Source organism: Rhinatrema bivittatum, chromosome 7 (genome assembly GCF_901001135.1).
Source record: "Rhinatrema bivittatum chromosome 7, aRhiBiv1.1, whole genome shotgun sequence".
NCBI lineage: Eukaryota > Metazoa > Chordata > Amphibia > Gymnophiona > Rhinatrematidae > Rhinatrema > Rhinatrema bivittatum.
The window spans coordinates 200,361,972-200,381,225 of record NC_042621.1 but is presented as its reverse complement, the minus strand read 5'-3'; the positions used below and the strand labels follow the sequence as shown (position 1 = coordinate 200,381,225).

At 42.7% G+C, this 19,254-nt stretch overlaps 1 protein-coding gene across 1 annotated transcript in view; it reads right to left on the bottom strand.

Annotated features, from left to right (window-relative positions):
* ANK3 (ankyrin 3) overlaps window positions 1-14,574 on the bottom strand; it is a 1,160,209-nt gene extending 1,145,635 nt beyond the window's left edge. The window contains exon 1 of the mRNA XM_029609754.1: window positions 14,131-14,574. Coding sequence (XP_029465614.1) covers window positions 14,131-14,184 — 54 coding nt within the window. The 5' untranslated portion in view covers window positions 14,185-14,574. The remainder of the gene's footprint in view (window positions 1-14,130) is intronic.
* Window positions 14,575-19,254: the final 4,680 nt, after the last annotated feature.

Here is a 19,254-nt window from a genome sequence, read left to right as displayed (position 1 = left end):
GCTATAAATAAATAAATAAATGTAGCTCTCAATCATACAATTACACACATGCTCTCTGTCATATACACATCCTCTCTCTCACTTACACGTACAGTTTCTCAATCACATGCTTACAAACATAATGTCTCACATACATATGCTCTCTTTCACACAAATAGGTTCTCAGTCACACCCTTACATATACAGGCTTTCCCTCACTCACATACATGCTATCTCCTACACATATACACACTCACACAGGGTCTCAAACTTATGCTCTCTTGCTCTCTCCCCCCACCCCACCGAAGAACTAGTGGCAGCAATAGCCTCCTCCGCCTCCAGCCCTCGCAGACTCAAGAAAGGAGTCCCATCAGCTGCAGGGGCTGATGTTGCTCCGGGCTGCACTGCTCTTTTCCTTCAGGCCAATGCTGCACGCACTTCTACCTACTAGCATGGTCTCTTCTTCCAGCGCACGCAGCTGCTGTACACCACTTCCTCTTCCGGACCCACAAGGAGGTGAGAAGAAGAGACCATGCTGCTAGGACCACTCAGTACTTCTTCCAGCTCTCCTGCCCCCTCATGCCCGGGCTATCAGTATTTTAAGCCCGGGCGGAGTGTTTGCATCTCGCTGGGGCAGAGGGGCACCGGGAAGTGTCGCCACACACCGATTGAGAACCATTGGTCCAGATGATGAAAATCTACTCACAACAGGTCAACAAGATAAAAAGGTCTGTGCAACAGTAGAGGAAATCATGGAAAGAATTCCTTCATCATGAATCAAAGATCTCAACATTTGGAAAAGTGTATACACAAAATTACTAAGATCTCAATACTGCATATAATAAGACATTGATAAGAAATTGACAAGACAGGCTAAGAGAGAATTTGAAAAGAAGTTGGCTGTAGAGGCAAAAACTCACAGTAAAAACTTTTTTAAATATATGCGAAGCAGAAAGCCTGTGAGGGAGTCAGTTGGACCACTAGATGATTGAGGGGGTTAAAGGGGCACTTAGAGAAGATAAGGCCATCGCAGAAAGATTAAATGATTTCTTTGCTCCGGTGTTTACTGAAGAGGATGTTGGGGAGGTACCCATAATGGAGAAGGTTTTCATGGGTAATGATTCAGATGGACTGAATCAAATCACGGTGAACCTAGAAGATGTGGTAGACCTGATTGACAAACTGAAGAGTAGTAAATCACCTGGACCAGATGGTATACACCCCAGAGTTCTGAAGGAACTAAAAAATGAAATTTCAGACCTATTAGTAAAAATTTGTACACTATCATTAAAATCATCCATTGTACCTGAAGACTGGAGGATAGCAAATGTAACCCCAATATTTAAAAAGGGCTCTAGGGGCGATCCAGGAAACTACAGACCGGTTAGCCTGACTTCAGTGCCAGGAAAAATAGTGGAAAGTGTTCTAAACATCAAAATCACAGAACATATAGAAAGACATGGTTTAATGGAACAAAGTCAGCATGGCTTTACCCAAGGCAAGTCTTGCCTCACAAATCTGCTTCACTTTTTTGAAGGAGTTAATAAACATGTGGACAAAGGTGAACCAGTAGATGTAGTATACTTGGATTTTCAGAAGGCGTTTGACAAAGTTCCTCATGAGAGGCTTCTAGGAAAAGTAAAAAGTCATGGGATAAGTGGCGGTGTCCTTTCGTGGATTGCAAACTGGCTAAAAGACAGGAAACAGAGTAGGATTAAATGGACAATTTTCTCAGTGGAAGGGAGTGGGCAGTGGAGTGCCTCAGGGATCTGTATTGGGACCCTTACTTTTCAATATATTTATAAATGATCTGGAAAGAAATACAACGAGTGAGATAATCAAATTTGCAGATGACACAAAATTGTTCAGAGTAGTTAAATCACAAGCAGATTGTGATAAATTGCAGGAAGACCTTGTGAGACTGGAAAATTGGACATCCAAATGTCAGATGAAATTTAATGTGGATAAGTGGAAGGTGATGCATATAGGGAAAAATAACCCATGCAATAGTTACACAATGTTGGGTTCCATATTAGGTGCTACAACCCAAGAAAGAGATTTAGGCGTCATAGTGGATAACACATTGAAATAGTCGGTTCAGTGTGCTGCGGCAGTCAAAAAAGCAAACAGAATGTTGGTAGAAAGGGAATGGTGAATAAAACGGAAAATATCATAATGCCTCTGTATCGCTCCATGGTGAGACCGCACCTTGAATACTGTGTACAATTCTGGTCGCTGCATCTCAAAAAAGATATAATTGCGATGGAGAAGGTACAGAGAAGGGCTACCAAAATGATAAGGGGAATGGAACAGCTCCCCTATGAGGAAAGACTAAAGAGGTTAGGACTTTTCAGCTTGGAGAAGAGACGGCTGAGGTGGGATATGATAGAGATGTTTAAAATCATGAGAGGTCTAGAACGGGTAGATGTGAATCGGTTATTTACTCTTTCAGATAATAGAAAGACTAGGGGGCACTCCATGAAGTTAGTATGGGGCACATTTAAAACTAATCGGAGAAAGTTCTTTTTTACTCAACGCACAATTAAACTCTGGAATTTGTTGCCAGAGGATGTGCTTAGTGCAGTTAGTATAGCTGTGTTTAAAAAAGGATTGGATAAGTTCTTGGAGGAGAAGTCCATTACCTGCTATTAAGTTCACTTAGAGAATAGCCACTGCCATTAGCAATGGTAACATGGAATAGACTTAGGTTTTGGGTACTTGCCAGGTTCTTATGGCCTGGATTGGCCACTGTTGGAAACAGGATGCTGGGCTTGATGGACCCTTGGTCTGACCCAGTATGGCATTTTCTTATGTTCTTATCATGGTGAATGCTGCATGTGCATTCTTCCCTGTCACCAGGTTCTTCACAGGTGCTCCACACATGCTAAATAAATAATATACACTACTTCCATGAGTTACACATATGTTTTTTGTTTTTCTGGGTTATGAATGGCCTTGCTGAATCAAGATTCTGCCAATCCTGAGTGAGAACTGCTTCCGACACATGCCAAAAAAGAAAATACAGCTTACTGATGGAAAACCAAGAGCATCAGGCCCCCCCAACTGCTCCATCCAATCACTAACCACTATGCTTCTTAAACACACCCTCCCCACTTTTAACCACTAGTAAGATAATGGTTCATAAAATGAAATGTAAACTACAAAGAAAAGCAAAAGCTGCCAATTAAAAAGGCACACACTTAAAGTTAAAAAAGATAACTGACATTTTCTTAGATTGTAATTGTATGTACAGTATGTGTCAGTTATCAACATAATTATGCAGACATTTTTTTCACTTTCTAAAATGAACTTTAAAACAGAGTAGCCTGCTTAGCTGTCCTAGTCTGAGGAGTGAAATTATACAGAGGTAACATCAGAAACCTCAAATTCCTTAAAATGAGTTGGTTCTACCACAGCATTCAGACTTTCAAGTTCATTAGAACTGAAGTGCAAAAGGATTTTATTTAACCTTTTCTAGTCATAGGCCCCCATTTCCTGAGCTTTTCTCCCACAGACAAAGAACGGGAGGAAAACCTTATTAATCAAGCCCACATAAGAACATAAGAAAATGCCATACTGGGTCAGACCAAGGGTCCATCAAGCCCAGCATCCTGTTTCCAACAGTGGCCAGTCCAGGCCATAAGAACCTGGCAAGTACCCAAAAACTAAGTCTATTCCATGTAACCATTGCTAATGGCAGTGGCTATTCTCTAAGTGAACTTAATAGCAGGTAATGGACTTCTCCTCCAAGAACTTATCCAATCCTTTTTTAAACACAGCTATACTAGCTGCACTAACCACATTCTCTGGCAACAAATTCCAGAGTTTAATTGTGCGTTGAGTAAAAAAGAACTTTCTCCGATTAGTTTTAAATGTGCCCCATGCTAACTTCATGGAGTGCCCCCTAGTCTTTCCACTATCCGAAAGAGTAAATAACCGATTCACATCTACCCGTTCTAGACCTCTCATGATTTTTAAACACCTCTATCATATCCCCCCTCAGTCATCTCTTCTCCAAGCTGAAAAGTCCTAACCTCTTTAGTCTTTCCTCATAGGGGAGTTGTTTCATTCCCCTTATTTTGGTTGCCCTTCTCTGTACCTTCTCCATCGCAATTATATCTTTTTTGAGATGCGGCGACCAGAATTGTACACAGTATTCAAGGTGCGGTCTCAACATGGAGCGATACAGAGGCATTTTGACATTTTCCATCTTATTCACCATTCCTTTTCTAATAATTCCCAACATTCTGTTTGCTTTTTTGACTGCCGCAGCACACTGCACCGACAGTCATTTTCATTCTATTATAGCAATAAGGCACTCCAAAACTGTATAGTGTTGTCATATAAAAGGAATCTCTGAGGTAGTTCAAGCTACCTGATCTTCAGTTGAATGTCTGACAGAACTCCTGAGGTGTAACTAAAGTACAATTCATGCCCCATTATAATATCATTGCTAGATTTCTCCAAAAGTTCTTCTCATTCAACTGACATTAAAAAAAAAAAATTTGCCAGCTGATGTCACTGATAATATCTACTATGTCTGTTAAGCATATCTATTGAAAAAGCTAATACTTTTATGCTCTGTGTTGCATACACACAATTTTAAAGGGCAAAAATCTTGACCAGCAAACTAGCATAATAGCACTCTTCAGTTGCAGCAGTAAGACCAGTGATGTTGGATCAGACACCAGTTCAGTAGAATGGGGGACGGAGGGGGACGGAGGGGGGACTGAGCCAACATTACAGACTGCTTGCTGCTGGGAAAAAAGGGATGCCCCAGGAAGTGAGAAGTAATATTCTTTTAAATGCATACTTAAGCTGGTCCAAGGGCTCAGTGTTAAGAGGGCTTGTGTTTGATTCCAGGGATCAGGTCTTTTATTCCTGCTGCTGGAGATACTGCAAAGACAGAGTTGACAATCACTGGGGGGAGGGTCTCAATTATCGCTCATTAGTAATACATACGGACCAGACTTAAAGTGCATGTATAGCAGATGCCAGGAGGAGCTGCAGGTTGGAGGCAGCATATGTAAAAAAAAAAAAAAAAAAAAAGTCAAACAAACCTGTTCATAGCTACACAACCTATAATCTGCATCCTCCCATCACTGCTTCCCTTAACCTGCAACCCCAGCACTCATTTATTTATTTATTTTTTATTTATTTAGAAGTTTTTATATACCGATGAACGTTGGGAACATCTCATCGGTTCACATAAAACATAACTCAGCAACAAGCGCTTTACAGTGTAACAATGAACTGTTGGAGAAAAGGAAGGCAAAATGTTAACAAATTATAGAAAGACAGTCAAGGATAGTAAAATGGGGCTTAACAGAGTCATTATTTACACTATTTACAATATGCCAGCATATGGTCAAATTGGAGCTTCCTTTCTAATTTCCTTTCCTTGAATCTTGCTAGACCAATCCATACACTTGGGATTGTTCCTCCTATCAGAAGAGGGAGGCAGAGGACAACCAAACTCCAACTGAAGCCTTCTCTTATATAGTCCGGTGCTGCTGCAGATAAAGACCAAAATGGTTCATCTAGGCTGCCCAGCAAGTTACTTTTGGTAGTAACTGCTATTCTGTGCAGGTCATCCCCTTACCTTTTGATAAGGGCAGTAACTGTCACTTGCCAAAGCCGTGGCATCTCTTAACTTCTCTTTGCGCACCACCTACAATCTCTTCTCTACTAATTCTTTTTTTTTTTTTTTCATCATGTACATTTCTTCATTTACACCTTATACCCTCCTATTTCTGTAAACCTACTAATCCTCTTAGTTATCCTTAATTTTTATTTTTTTTTTTTAATACTAGGGAGAACTAGAGGGCCTATTGTTTACAGCATATCTTCACCTTAGTTCAGAGGAAAAAGAAAAAGAAAATAAATCCACTTCCAGTGCCTGCCATCTTATCCCACTGATACTGTGATAAGACATCTCTTTTTTTTTTTTTTTTTTTGAATTGGCAGGCTCTGGATTGATCTAGCAAGACTCAAGGAAAGGAAATTAGCAGGTAAGCTCCAATTTCACTTTCCTTGTCGTCTTTGGCCAGTTCAGTCCATACACTTGGGATGTACCCAAGCAGTGGAAATGCAGGGCAGAAATAAGGTAATGCTGCCTCAAGGCCTCTTGCTCCGAAGACAGATCTAGCGTATGTTTTATGAATGAATGCATGGAAGTCCAAGTAGCTGCCTTGTAAATATCTTCTGGTGAAACTGTTTTGTATGCCACCCATGAAGACGTCGATGCCCTGGAAGTGTGCACCTTGAGGCCCTCCAGCACCTGCTTCCTTCTTCATATACACTGAGGCGTTGGCTTCTTTGATCCACCAGTGATAGAGTCCTTGGATAATTACCTTGCCCCTCCCTAGGGCCACTGTAGGGTAGAAAAAGTCTAAACTTATGAAAGCCATTTGTAATCTTCAGGTACCTTAGCAGCACTCTCCAACCATCCAAAAAAATAGAGCAACTTTTTGTGTCCTTTGCAATCCCCCCTTTTATAGGCAGGCAACCGTACAGGCTTATTTATATGGAATCTTAACACCACCTTAGGTAAAAATGCTGGCACTGAGCAGAAGGACACGGTCTCCTTTGAGATTATTAAATATGGGTACCTATAGGATAGAGCCTGTAGTTCTGAAATTCATCTGGCTGAGCATAATGCCACTAGGAATGCTGTCTGAAGCATGAGGTCTTTAACGAACTTTTCTTCGAGAGCTCAAAGGAGACTAAAGGTAACACTGAGTACCAAGTCCAGTTCCAAATCAGTGGATGGACTGAGGGCAGAAGTGCTTTACCTCCTTTAAGAACCTAACCACATCTGGATGTGACACTACTGAGCTCCCAATCAGCTGTATCCTGTAACAGGCTAAGATCATGACCTGTACCTTCAGTTAATTTAGAGCCAGTACTTTGTCCAATCCATCCTGTAAGAGCTGTAGAATGCAGTTCAGTTATGACTTAAACAGGGATGATTTTTTTTCATCTGGCATCATACTTCACACTCTGGTATATGCTACAAAAGTAGATCTCCTCCTTACTTTCAGCACAGTTCCTATTATTTCTCTTGAATGCCCCTTTTTCTGTAGCTTATTCTGCTCAAGAGCCAGGCCGTAAGCAAGAATGGTGCCAGGTCCTCTAAGAGCATGGGCCCCTGGTGAAGAAGATCCTGACCTGCGCAAACTTAAGTGAGCTCCCTATCTGAAGCTTGATCAGTTCTGCATACCATCAACACCTGGGCCAATCTGATGCCACTAAAATCACGTAACCCAGATTGTTCTGCTCTCCTCTTGTGCACCCAGCCCCAGTAGCCATGGCTTATCCCCAATCCTGGCCACTCCTCACAGACTGAAACCACACCTGCTCCTCCTTGCCAAGTAGAGTCGTTGAACTTTCTGGCCCCAGAAGCCACTGCAATTCATTCTGGCTCTGGTCCCTTTTTCTAGCCCAAGTGGTTCCTACTCCTTCCCTCCCCAGCACTGGCTCCTCTGCAAGGCATCGAATCTTAAAGTACCTGGATTTCTTCCAGCCCTGCATGGGGAATGTCTTGTTTTTTGATGCTTTGCATACTAAGCTCGACCTAGTTCAGAGATTGGAGCAAGGCACCAGAAGACCACTGGAGTCAAAAATGGAGAAGGCTATGGTACTCTGATAATGATGAAGGACCTTCAAAAGTCAGGTGAATCAGTATAATTGGTGCAGCTCACCAACCCTGAATTTACATATACATGTCTGTCGCTGGCCATTATGGAATCTGGTGAGTGTATCTGCAAGCATCTTTTCAGGTGGTATCTTCATCTGTCTAGCATGCTGCTATGTTTTGGTTTTTTTTTTTGGGGGGGGGGGTTCTCCCCTGGGACCCTTTTCATCTAGCTTAGATCCCATCACTGCTCCCTCCTTGTATCTTTGTCTGCTGTGCTTGTATGTGTGCACAGGTACAGTGACATTGTTTGCTTTTTGTACTTTAATTGAGGTCTTCTACGAGAAACACTACAAAAGAGCCATAAGAACATAAGAAATTGCCATGCTGGGTCAGACCAAGGGTCCATCAAGCCCAGCATCCTGTTTCCAACAGAGGCCAAACTAGGCCACAAGAACCTGGCAAGTACCCAAACACTAAGAAGATCCCATGTTATAGATGCCAATAATAGCAGAGGCTATTCCCTAAGTTAACTTGATAAATAGGTAATGGACTTCTCCTCCAAGAACTTATGCAAACCTTTTTTAAACCCAGCTACACTAACTGCATCCTCTGACAACAAATTCCAGAGCTTAATTGTGCATTGAGTGAAATAATTTTCTCAGATTAGTCTTAAATGTGCTACTTGCTAACTTCATGGAGTGCCCTCAGTCCTTCTATTATCCTGCAGTCTCTAGCCTTGCAGAGCTGTCTGTCATGTTATGTGACCATGGCGACAATGTACATCTATCTTTCCTTTGCAATATTTGCTCATACTCCTATGTTTAACAATAACCTTCCTGAATCTGAAATTTCTCCCCTCTACTTATCTGTTCACTTAACTACCCAGAGCATGCAGCAGTCTCACCAAAGAGTGAGACTGCTGCATGCATGGAAGAATATACTCCCTGGGATCTGCCTTGCAGAAGAGATGATGTGCCCTATTGAAGGTGTGCGTGTACACACTGGCTTATTTCCTGCTTTGTACCTGCTCCTTGTGTGTTGTCTGGCCGATATCCTGACAAACTTTTTTTTTGCTTTTACTTTCAGCCAAGTCCAGACATGTGGCTGATACACCTCCAGGAGCAACTGGAGAAAAAGAAGGCCCTACTGGAGGCAGAAAAAAAAAAAAACGACTAGAGAGAGGAGGACCAGAAGCCACAGTGCCTCCCCTGGGTGGGGCATTCTTTATATAGAAAATTGTCCCTGTTATTTTTTTTAAAACATTTTCTGGGGGGTTTTTTTTGGGGGGAGGGTTGTTTTTGTTTTGTTTTTAACTTTTGTTGTCTTTTATGTTTTTGGTTAGGCCTAGTAGTGTGTGCACATTTATTTCTGTATGCTGCATGTGAGTGCAGTATTGTAAGTGACTGTTTCCAGGGTAGGTGCCAGGAGTGTTTACATGTGAGCAGGAGGTATAAAGGGGGGTGGGAAGGGGGAGTGGGAATGAGGGGCAGATGCTTATTCAGGAGTTAGACAGTAATGACCTCTTTGAAAGAGCCGTGTGCCATGATGTGCTGCAGCAATGGCAGAACCATTCCTTTCAAAGCTCTCTGAAATAGCACCAATGTGGGACTGTGGGGTTGGGGGCAGGAGGCAGGGGCTTCAGCTCCTACTGGGCTCCAGTTCAGTTAAAACCAGCTTGTATTGGACTGCAGGGCCACAAGCCTTTATTTGCAACCACCCAAAATGGTTTTGCTCTATTTTATTTCCCCTGATTCAGCCCAGTCAGGCTATCACAGCGGCAGTCCTGAGCCAGTAAGCACAAATCGTGACTCCTTCCAAAACCTGTTTAGCCGCCTCACCTGAGAATCAGACGACCTGCCTCGAGAATCAAATCCAAGATCTCCACATGGTACTGGGCCTACTCTTCCAGAGCCCTTTCTTTTTTTTTTTTTTTTTGAGGGGTTTCCATTCTACTACCATAGGATAGAAGAAAATTTTTAAAAAAATGTGCGTGTCATGGGGTTTTCTGTGGGAGGAAATAAAAATTTAAAAATTTCTCTCTCCTCCCGTCCAAAGCAATGGCAGGGATTCAGCCCAAAAGGAGATCACCCAGAGTTGCTCCTGTCCTGAGCAGAAGCATTTTGAGTGGGGGAAGGCTCGCAGAGCTGAATGAAAGACGGGGGATCCTAGAGGGCTGCAGGAATTGCAACGGAAGCAGAGTCGCGCTCTGTAGCGGCAAGTATAAGCCAATTCCATCTCCTGCACCAGTGGAATGCTTTTCTCAGCCGGTTCTGAATATCTTTCGGAAAGTCTGAAAACACACCAAGCAGCGACTTAATCTCTCTTTTTGCGACAGTTACTGTTTTAGAAAAACCTGCTGTTTGGCCCCTGTTTGTCAAGAGGTAATATGAACCTTTGGCGGGGGTGGGGAGAGTAAATCAACATCTTTGGCTAATTTAGAACCTATATCCAGCCATAGAGCATCTCACCTGGTTAGATGCCAGAGTGCCATCTACTTAAATGACAGAGTATTTATATTTATTTATTTATTTATTTATAGTTTTTATATACCGGGAGTTCCTGTATACAATACATATCACTCCGGTTCACAATTAACAGAAGAACTACTGCCGGGGGGCAGTTTACATGGAACTGCCCCCCGGCAGTTCTTTTATTCAGAGGTCAAGATGAGGAAAAAGTAATTAAAATCTGTTTCATTCGGCTATTAGTGTAACGCTGGAAAACTACTACATCATACTGTATGAACATGAGGAGCAACATTACAGAAAAAAGTTAATTTTTAAGTATCACCACCATCACAGTATTGTATGGTATAACTGGGATGTGCAGAGAGAGTGTTAATGTACGAAAATTAAACTAGAAAAAGAATCTTGACAGACAAGTAACAATGGAAGAATGTTAACAATGTAAAATGCTATTCATTAATAGTGTTCTCACACCAGGCATGCTCAACAATTAAAATAACTTCCCCCAAAAAGTTTTTTTTCTTTGTTTTTACCTGATGAAGAGTGTATAGCTCTCAAAGGCTAGTCAAGAAATATTAAAATTAGTCCCAGGGCTGATTTTCTGCCAGGTCACTGACCTGGCACCTTTTGGAACTGCAGCCACAGTGAAAATGGGCCTGGCACTGACCCAGTATCACCTTTTTTTGTTGAAGAAAATCATCACAGGCTACGAGCCACACATGATCAGGTAAGAAGAGTTTAGTTGTACCCTTGCCGTTTATAAAAAAATTCATAGGTATATTGCCCTTTTCAGACTCAACATAAGAAGTGAGGTGGCCCAAAGTGCAATACAGTGGGCTAGCCCAATGGCTCAACGCATGCACTGCCATGCAGAAGACCTTGGCTGGTTCCATGGGTCAAGTCTTCCAATCTGCAGGATGGCCAGAGTTGGAGATGCTGCAGAAGTACCATTCACAACCCCGGGGAAAAGGCATAGTCATTGCATAACAGCAATCCCTAATGGCAGAATGTAGATTTATTTAGCCAGTTATACCCACCTTTCTCAATGCTCAAGGTGGAATAGAACAGTATAGGAAACAGGCAAGATTTTAAAAAAGTAAAACAAAAATTATGCACAATAAAATGTAAACACCAAATGCCAAAAAACATTTATCATTTATAGACATAGGATTTTTTTGCCTTTTTCCACAAGTGGCCTCAAGGCAGATTACATAGCAGATTGTAACTAACAGTTACAGTACATTGGTCAAAGGTCATTTACATTCTTTCAGGGTTCTAGAAAGCTCATTGATGCTGTGGTCAAGGAACGTCACTGCAACGACTGGATGAAAGTCAGGGCTCGTCTTAAGTTGGGAGGGGATATAAAATTAGGGGGGAGGGGAGGGAGAAATCGCTGGGTAATTACAAACAAAGGCTGATCTCAGCCCTGGTTCCAATAGAGCGAGAGGTACAAAAACAGCAGGAGAAACATCAGTGACAAGAGACCTGTGATGCAAAGCTAGTCTTCTAATAATCGCAGAATGGCTGTAGTATCAATGACAGTTAACTAAAAAATAAAGGGCATGATTAACCAAATCTTTTCTGTGTCTATAGAAAAAACACTTACAGGCCGATGCAATGTCATGTGCACAGCTTAACCCACGGTTGGACACGCGTCCATAACCCCTCATGCAATAAGGGGATCAGCGTGTCCAAAACACGTGTCCAAACCACAGCGTAGCTAATAGCACTCATCATATGTAAATGCCATTTTGATGAGGCTATTAGCTAGTACCCCCGATATAAAAATAACCATGCGCCCAACATGCACATTTTAACCCTCAAAAGTTAAACGCCAGCCTGGAAGCCTGAGGCGCCCCACAACCTGTACAGAAAAGCAGAAAATATTGCTTTTCTGTGGTTCTTCTGACTTAATATCATCAAGATATTAAGTCTGTGGTTCCTCCGACTTAATAGCGTGAAGATATTAAGTCAGAGGACCCACAGAAAGCAGCAAAAAGGGAAAAAAAAAACGTTTTGACGGCAGTCAGGTTAGGAAAATGGATGTTCAATTTTATAAGCATCCTTTTTCCTAACCCGTGCAAAGCCATGTCTCCTGGGCACCCGATGCCATGGCGCACAGTTTATCCCTAGGGCATCCTTTTTAGCACTGCAGCTCATTTTCCTATTGCAACGAGCGCCCAAAAGAGGCGAATGTGCGCGCGGTAAAAAACGGACGCACAGTTTGGATACACTTTATTGCACTGGTCTGTTAGTGAATCTGAGCCAAACTAAAGAAAATGATTAAAAGCTACACTTTTTTTTTCATTTTACAATTGTGGGTATTTTGTCCCATCTGAATATCATGCTAGGGTGTGCATCACACTGTTTCTGCAAAATTGAAAGCATTCCATTTCTGGTCTTGTGTCTGTGCACCCATGGAAAAAATACTTAAACACACATCCTATAGGGAGTTATTACTTACACATAACAATCACAAGTGGCTTTTAATCTGGTTAGTATATTTTACACATTGTTTTGTTTATAATCAGGGCTGGTTTATAATCAGGGCTGGTTTTTCCATTAGGCAAACTAGGTGGCTACGTAAATTGCCAAAAAATTTCAGGGGTGGCAAAAACCCTGGAAATCTCCAAGTGCTATCTACTTACTTTTAAGGTTTACATCACAAGAGAAGAGAATGGATGCTGGGTAGATAGTGGAGACAGAGAGGAAGCTGGTGGGGGATGACTTGTGGTATGAGGGTGCTGGAGGGATGGGAAAAAAGGAAGATGCTGGACAGGTGAGGGTGGAGTACAGGGAAAGAGGATGCTAGCCACTGCAAAAAAAAAAGGAAAAAAAAGAAATTGCGGTGATGCTGGTATACCGAGCAGGAAGTGAAGAGAAAAAGGAGAATGCTAGGGGGCAGGGAGAAGAGGAGTAGAGATGCTGGACACTCTGGACAGGGCAAAGGGAGAGGAGTTGCAGGACTTGTCAAAAAGAGTGAGAGAGTTGGATGTCGAATGGGAGATGCTGTGCCACAGCTACGGCTGAAAAACAGATGTGTAAGGGATGGGGAGGGTCGCAAGATTTAAAAAAAAAGTTCACCTAGGGCAGAGATGGCTAACTCCAGTCCTCAAGAGCCACAAACAGGTCTGGTTTCTAGGAATCCACATTGAATATGCATGAAATTGATTTGCATGCCCCAGCCTAGGGCATCTAATACCCTTGTACTGACCCTGTTTATAATGCCACTGGATATTAGGTTTACATCACGGGAGCCAAGGACATTTAGAACAGAAAGTGAAATTAAAGAATCCAAGCAGGGAAATAGTTGATTTGAGTTGAGAAGCTGAAAAGCCCCAGTCATGTTAGCACATGTAATCTATCCCTACACAATTCGGTTTCTATACAACTGGCAAAAAAATAATGCAGGCAACTGCAGTACACAATGTGAATTAAATATCTAATTCTTTGATAATTAAATCTACGCTATTAGAAGAATTATATAATATTTTAATAGCGGAGAATAACATAAATATTGGAAATGGCGCGGCCCCACATCACAGAGTTTTTAACAGAGAAGTTGCAGCTGTCAGTGCAGGAAAAGGGCTCTCCCCCCCAACCTTCAGGGGCGAGCAAGGGCAAGAGACAGCGTCAACCTGGGCAACCTGCACCAAGTTTAAAGCGCTTCCAACGTCTCTAAATGCCTCACGGTTCATCCGCGCCCGCATTACAGGAAAAAAAGAGCAAAGCTGGAGAGCGATTCCGTACCAGCAAGTGCCAGTCCCAACTCAATCCCGGGCAAAAAAAAAACAAAACAAAAAACCAACCACAACATCCCCCGTGCCTCCCGCTCAGCAGTTCACCACATAAACCCGATCGAGCCTCGTCCAAGTGGCAAACGTCCGAGCAGTGCACCAGAAAAAAAAAAAAAAAAAGTTGGGAGGGCACACGGGCAGCGATCGAGGAAACCGAGCCCCAGAGCGAATGCAAGGCTCGGCGGCAGCAGCAGCAGCAGGAGCTCCAGCCCCGTGGACTGGAAGCCGAGCGGCTCAACTCAGCGCTCACCTGATCCGTCGCCGCGCTCCCACCTCCTGCAGGAGCGGAGGAGGAGGAGGCCATGTTGTGCTCCTGCCCTTTCTCCCTGCCAAAGTTTCCCCCCGCTTTCCAGACCCAGCTGGGGCTGCCCTGCCCTGCGGGGCGCTTTCCTCCGCGCCGCTCCGGAGCCCCGGGGCGGGACGTGGCCGGCAGGTAGCGGGAAGGCGGGCGCTGGCGCGCTGACTCCCACGCTTCTTCAGCGGGCGCTTCCTTAACCTTTCCTCGCCGTCAGGACTAGGGAGGCGAGGAGCTCCCGGTAAGGCGCCCGGCTTCCTCTGACCCCTCCTCTTGGAGGTAGGGAGTGGGCGCGGCCCTGCCCGAGCTGGGCTGAGGTGACTCCCCCAGGGGCCCCGGCGCACGCTGCAGGCAGGTAGCGGTGCAAAGGTTCAGCGCCAACCACGGTAGGTGTGACCGTCACAGGTACGCAGCGCCCTTTACCAGTCCCGATTTTAGCTGAGCTGCCAGAGTTTGGAGACTTCCTCTTTTTTTTTTTTTTTTTTTTTAATTACAGTTTCACCACATTCTCTTTCCTAAAAATCCCCTTATTGCCCTGTCGGAGATTGACATCTTCCAAGCTGCCTCCTTAATACAGTAACAGAGTACATGTCAACGGATAAAGTACAATTTGGCACTCCCATTCTGCTTACTACAGAGCTCTAGCTAAGGACATTTCTCAGCTGTCAGCTGTACAAGCCTGACGGCCTGCAAGAGATGGGGTTCCTTAGCTGGGATGTGTTACTAAATGACGCTGCTGCCCATGGTAGAGAACCTGCTGTCTCCCCCCCCCAATTATAAACCCAGATTGTACCAAGCCCTGTCAGTACTGCATGCTAATCAACTTTCTTTCCCTCCTTTTAAGAACATAAGAACATAAGAAAATGCCATACTGGGTCAGACCAAGGGTCCATCAAGCCCAGCATCCTGTTTCCAACAGTGGCCAATCCAGGCCATAAGAACCTGGCAATTACCCAAAAACTAAGTCTATTCCATGTTACCATTGCTAATGGCAGTGGCTATTCTCTAAGTGAACTTAATAGCAGGTAATGGACTTCTCCTCCAAGAACTTATCCAATCCTTTTTTAAACACAGCTATACTAACTGCACTAACCACATCCTCTGGCAACAAATTCCAGAGTTTAATTGTGCATTGAGTAAAAAGAACTTTCTCCGATTAGTTTTAAATGTGCCCCATGCTAACTTCATGGAGTGCCCCCTAGTCTTTCTACTATCCGAAAGAGTAAATAACCGATTCCCATCTACCCGTTCTAGACCTCTCATGATTTTAAACACCTCTATCATATCCCCCCTCAGTCGTCTCTTCTCCAAGCTGAAAAGTCCTTACCTCTTTAGTCTTTCCCCATAGGGGAACTGTTCCATTCCCCTTATCATTTTGGTAGCCCTTCTCTGTACCTTCTCCATCGCAATTTTGAGAACTTTTGAGAGCTTGAAAGCAGCTGTACTGCTATTCTCTGCAAGCTGGCTTTATCCATCTCTCCTTTGGGAAGAGGAACATATACATTTCCATACCTAAGCCAACACTCAAGCAGCTCCCGCCACGTTTTATTTTATTCTATCTCTCCTCCTACTCCTGTTCTTACCACTTGCCTCTTTAAGAGCTTCCAGATTTGCCACCTACAGTATGCTTTGGACATTTTATTCTTTTTTTTTTTTAAGATGGTGTGGGAATACATTTTACCCTAGCTCCAATTGATATTTGATCTTTTACTTTTGGGCTGAGAGTCCCATGTCTAAATGCATAGGCTTTTTTGAAAAACCAAAGACAGCAGGTACAGGAAATCACATGGAAGGGTTCTGGCTATCTCGTTTCACTAACCTTCATGACTGTTGTGCAGAGAAGGTGCAGTAGCAGTATATGAGTGAGCAAGAAAGTCTGAGGCTCCTGAATTCAAATTCTTGACCTAGGAAAGAAGGAAGTCGTTTCATCTTCTAGTTCTAATTGCGAGGATAAGAATATATGAAAAAAAAGATCTGATACTCTCATGTTTCATAGTCAAAAGAAGCTTGTAGGGCAGATTTTTTTTTCCCAACGGTATCTATTAGGGGAATTCTGGATGATGACTATATTACTTCTTCCCCCCCCCCCGCCCTCCCCCCTCAGGAAGCTATCATAGAGACAAACATCAAAACTGGTGGCCTAGCTGCATGAATGCTTTTTATAATTTATTTTATTAAGAACACTTCTTGTCCGCCAGTCCAGTATTAAGGCCACAGTAAAGTACAACTATTAGGCTTACCTAAAAACACACTACAACCATTACAAATGCTACAAAATGCAGCTGCCCGCATTCTCACCGACACACACCGCCATGACCATATCACTCCAGTGCTACAGTCCCTACACTGGCTACCTGTTTCATCCAGGATCATATACAAATCAATGACCCTAATACACAAGGCCATCCACAACCGAAACATGCAATGGTTCCCTGAACACCTGATTTTCAAAAAGACAAACCGACCGACCAGATCCCAACATCAGACCAGACTGCTGACCCCATCGCCTAAACTTACCAAACATGCGGCCACAAAAGAACGCTCGATCATCATAGCAGGAACCACAATATGGAACAGTATGCCCTCTGAAATGCGACAGGAACCCTGCCACAGGAAATTTAAACAAAACCTAAAAACCTGGCTGTTCAAAAAAGCCTACCCTTGACCAACTGAGACACTTTCAAGCCGCATACTTCACCTTTCAATCGCCCTGCCAACTCCCTCTCCCTCCACACCTCTTTTCCCCTAGAAAATCTCCCTTCTGGATTTTCTTTATGTAAATTAAGTTCTCGGTTTTGACTGTTACTCTTACATTTATATTTTTCTTTTCTCAAACTAACTGGTATACGTGCTATTTGTTATTGTGATACTTAATATGTTTATTGTAAAGCTTATTGCTGAATTAATGTTTGCTGTAAACCGAGGTGATATGCTTCATGTGCCGCGGTATATAAAAGAAATCCATAAATAAATAAATAAATAAATAAATAAATAAATACAAAAGAAATAAAAACAACACTGAGAACCTGTTTATCTGAAATTTACTGACTGCATAAATGCAAATTTGTATTCTTGATTACAATATTTGTAAACAAATCAAAATTTGTTTTGCTTATTTCACAATTTGAACCAGAGATGTTTACCCTACAGCACACAAATATAAGTAAATTTAACAAATTGGGGGTAATTTTTCAAAACTATTTGCACACATAAAAGCAAGACCCCGAGGCTGTGAAGTGTTAGCCAAGAAAAGGTTAGCCGTTCTATGTTTTTTGGGGGTTTTTTTTTACATTTTTTATAAAATCTTTTTGAAGTATGAAAAATTGTGAGTAGGGCATTGCACCACTTAGCCTGAGGAAAGAACCATCCCTAATTCTTATTGGTCCCTGTAAGTTTTATGTTTTGGAATTACTTGCCTATAATTTTTGTTCTCTAAAGGTAATGTTTTACATGGATGCATGCAAAAAAATTACCTTTAGGGAATTTGCATTCTACAAAACCATGCAAAATACTCTCATTACATAGAAAAATAAGAGTAAAAGTATTCACCACAGTGATTGCACATTTTAGGGTTTTTAAAAGCACAAGTTTGTGTGCGATGAGGGAAGACTTAGCAATAGCCTATAAGGAGAGGGGGAGTGGACATGCAGTGGGATGGGGGTGAAGGAGTGGAAGCCAACAAGAGGGGGGGGGGGGAGTGGTAATTGGAAGTGCAGCAATGTATGAGGTGGCAGTAGCCAGCTAATAGTGAAGGATTTGGTGGGCTGCATGGGGAAGGGCATGGTTTTGTGCAGATACTATGATTTTTACAGGGAACAGACAAACATATCACATTTATTTTAAGGGTACAAAATGTTACCTTTAGAATCCTACATAAAACTACAAATAAATAGTGATTATTGATTAACATTACAAGTATTTGACAGTTGTGAATTATTCAGTCTAATATAAAGGAATGTTTTGCTGAAGCTCACTCTTTCAAGGGCTATAATGAAACATTTGTTTCTTTCACACAAGTGTACAGTTTTCTTACATGGTAAATTTCATGATTTACTTAGTAACAGATTCAAGTACAAGATAAAAGACAGACAGCCAAGTCTTCCATTTTGTGTGTATGAGGAAAATGCTTAATACTTGCTGACTGGGTCTATAACTTCATAAGACCATAAGAAATTGCCTTGCTGAGTCAGACCAAGGGTCCACCGAGCCCAGCATCCTGTTTCCAATAGAGGCCAAACCAGGCTATAAGAACCTGGCAAGTACCCAAACACTAAGAAGATCCCATGCTCCTGATGCAATTAATAGCAGTGGCTATTCCCTAAGTAAACTTGATTAATAGCAGTTAATGGATTTCTCCTCCAAGAACTTATCCAAACCTTTTTTGAACCCAGCTACACTACTGCACTAACCACATCCTCTGGCAACAAATTCCAGAGCTTTATTGTGCTTGAGTGAAAAAGAATTTTCTCCGATTAGTCTTAAATGTGCTACTTGCTAACTTCATGGAATACCCCCTAGTCCTTCTAATATCCGAAAGTATAAATAACTGATTCACATCTACTCGTCCAAGACCTCTCATGATCTTAAAGACTTCCATATAGTGAAGCAGAAGGCAGTCACTGTGACTACAGTCATAGGCGCTGGAACGCAGTGGGCCACAGAGACCATGGCCTAGCTAACTTTAGACAGGACAAGGGTGGATTTAGGGGAAGCCTACATGAGTAACTAAGGGAACACATTACCCTCTTTAGGATCTTCTGCACTCCCTTTGACCTATGTTTTAATCAGTCTGGGCTGCTAGTCCTCCTGGCCAGAGCTGGTGCTTTTAACCAGATGAATGCTGTGCCTGCAGCTGGCATTGGCATGTCTTCAATCCTTTCTGTGGCGGCATGGTTCAAACATGAGCCTGTATGAACTGTGGGCGCTCCACAGACATAGAGCGCTATGCGGATCAAAGAGCTGACTTCTGAACCATGCATTGCAAGATGAACAGAAAAAGCCAGCAGGACCCTGTGGCAGAGTAGGACGATGACATGCCTGTGAGGTTCTCACATCCCATGAGCAAGAAGAAAAAAAGAA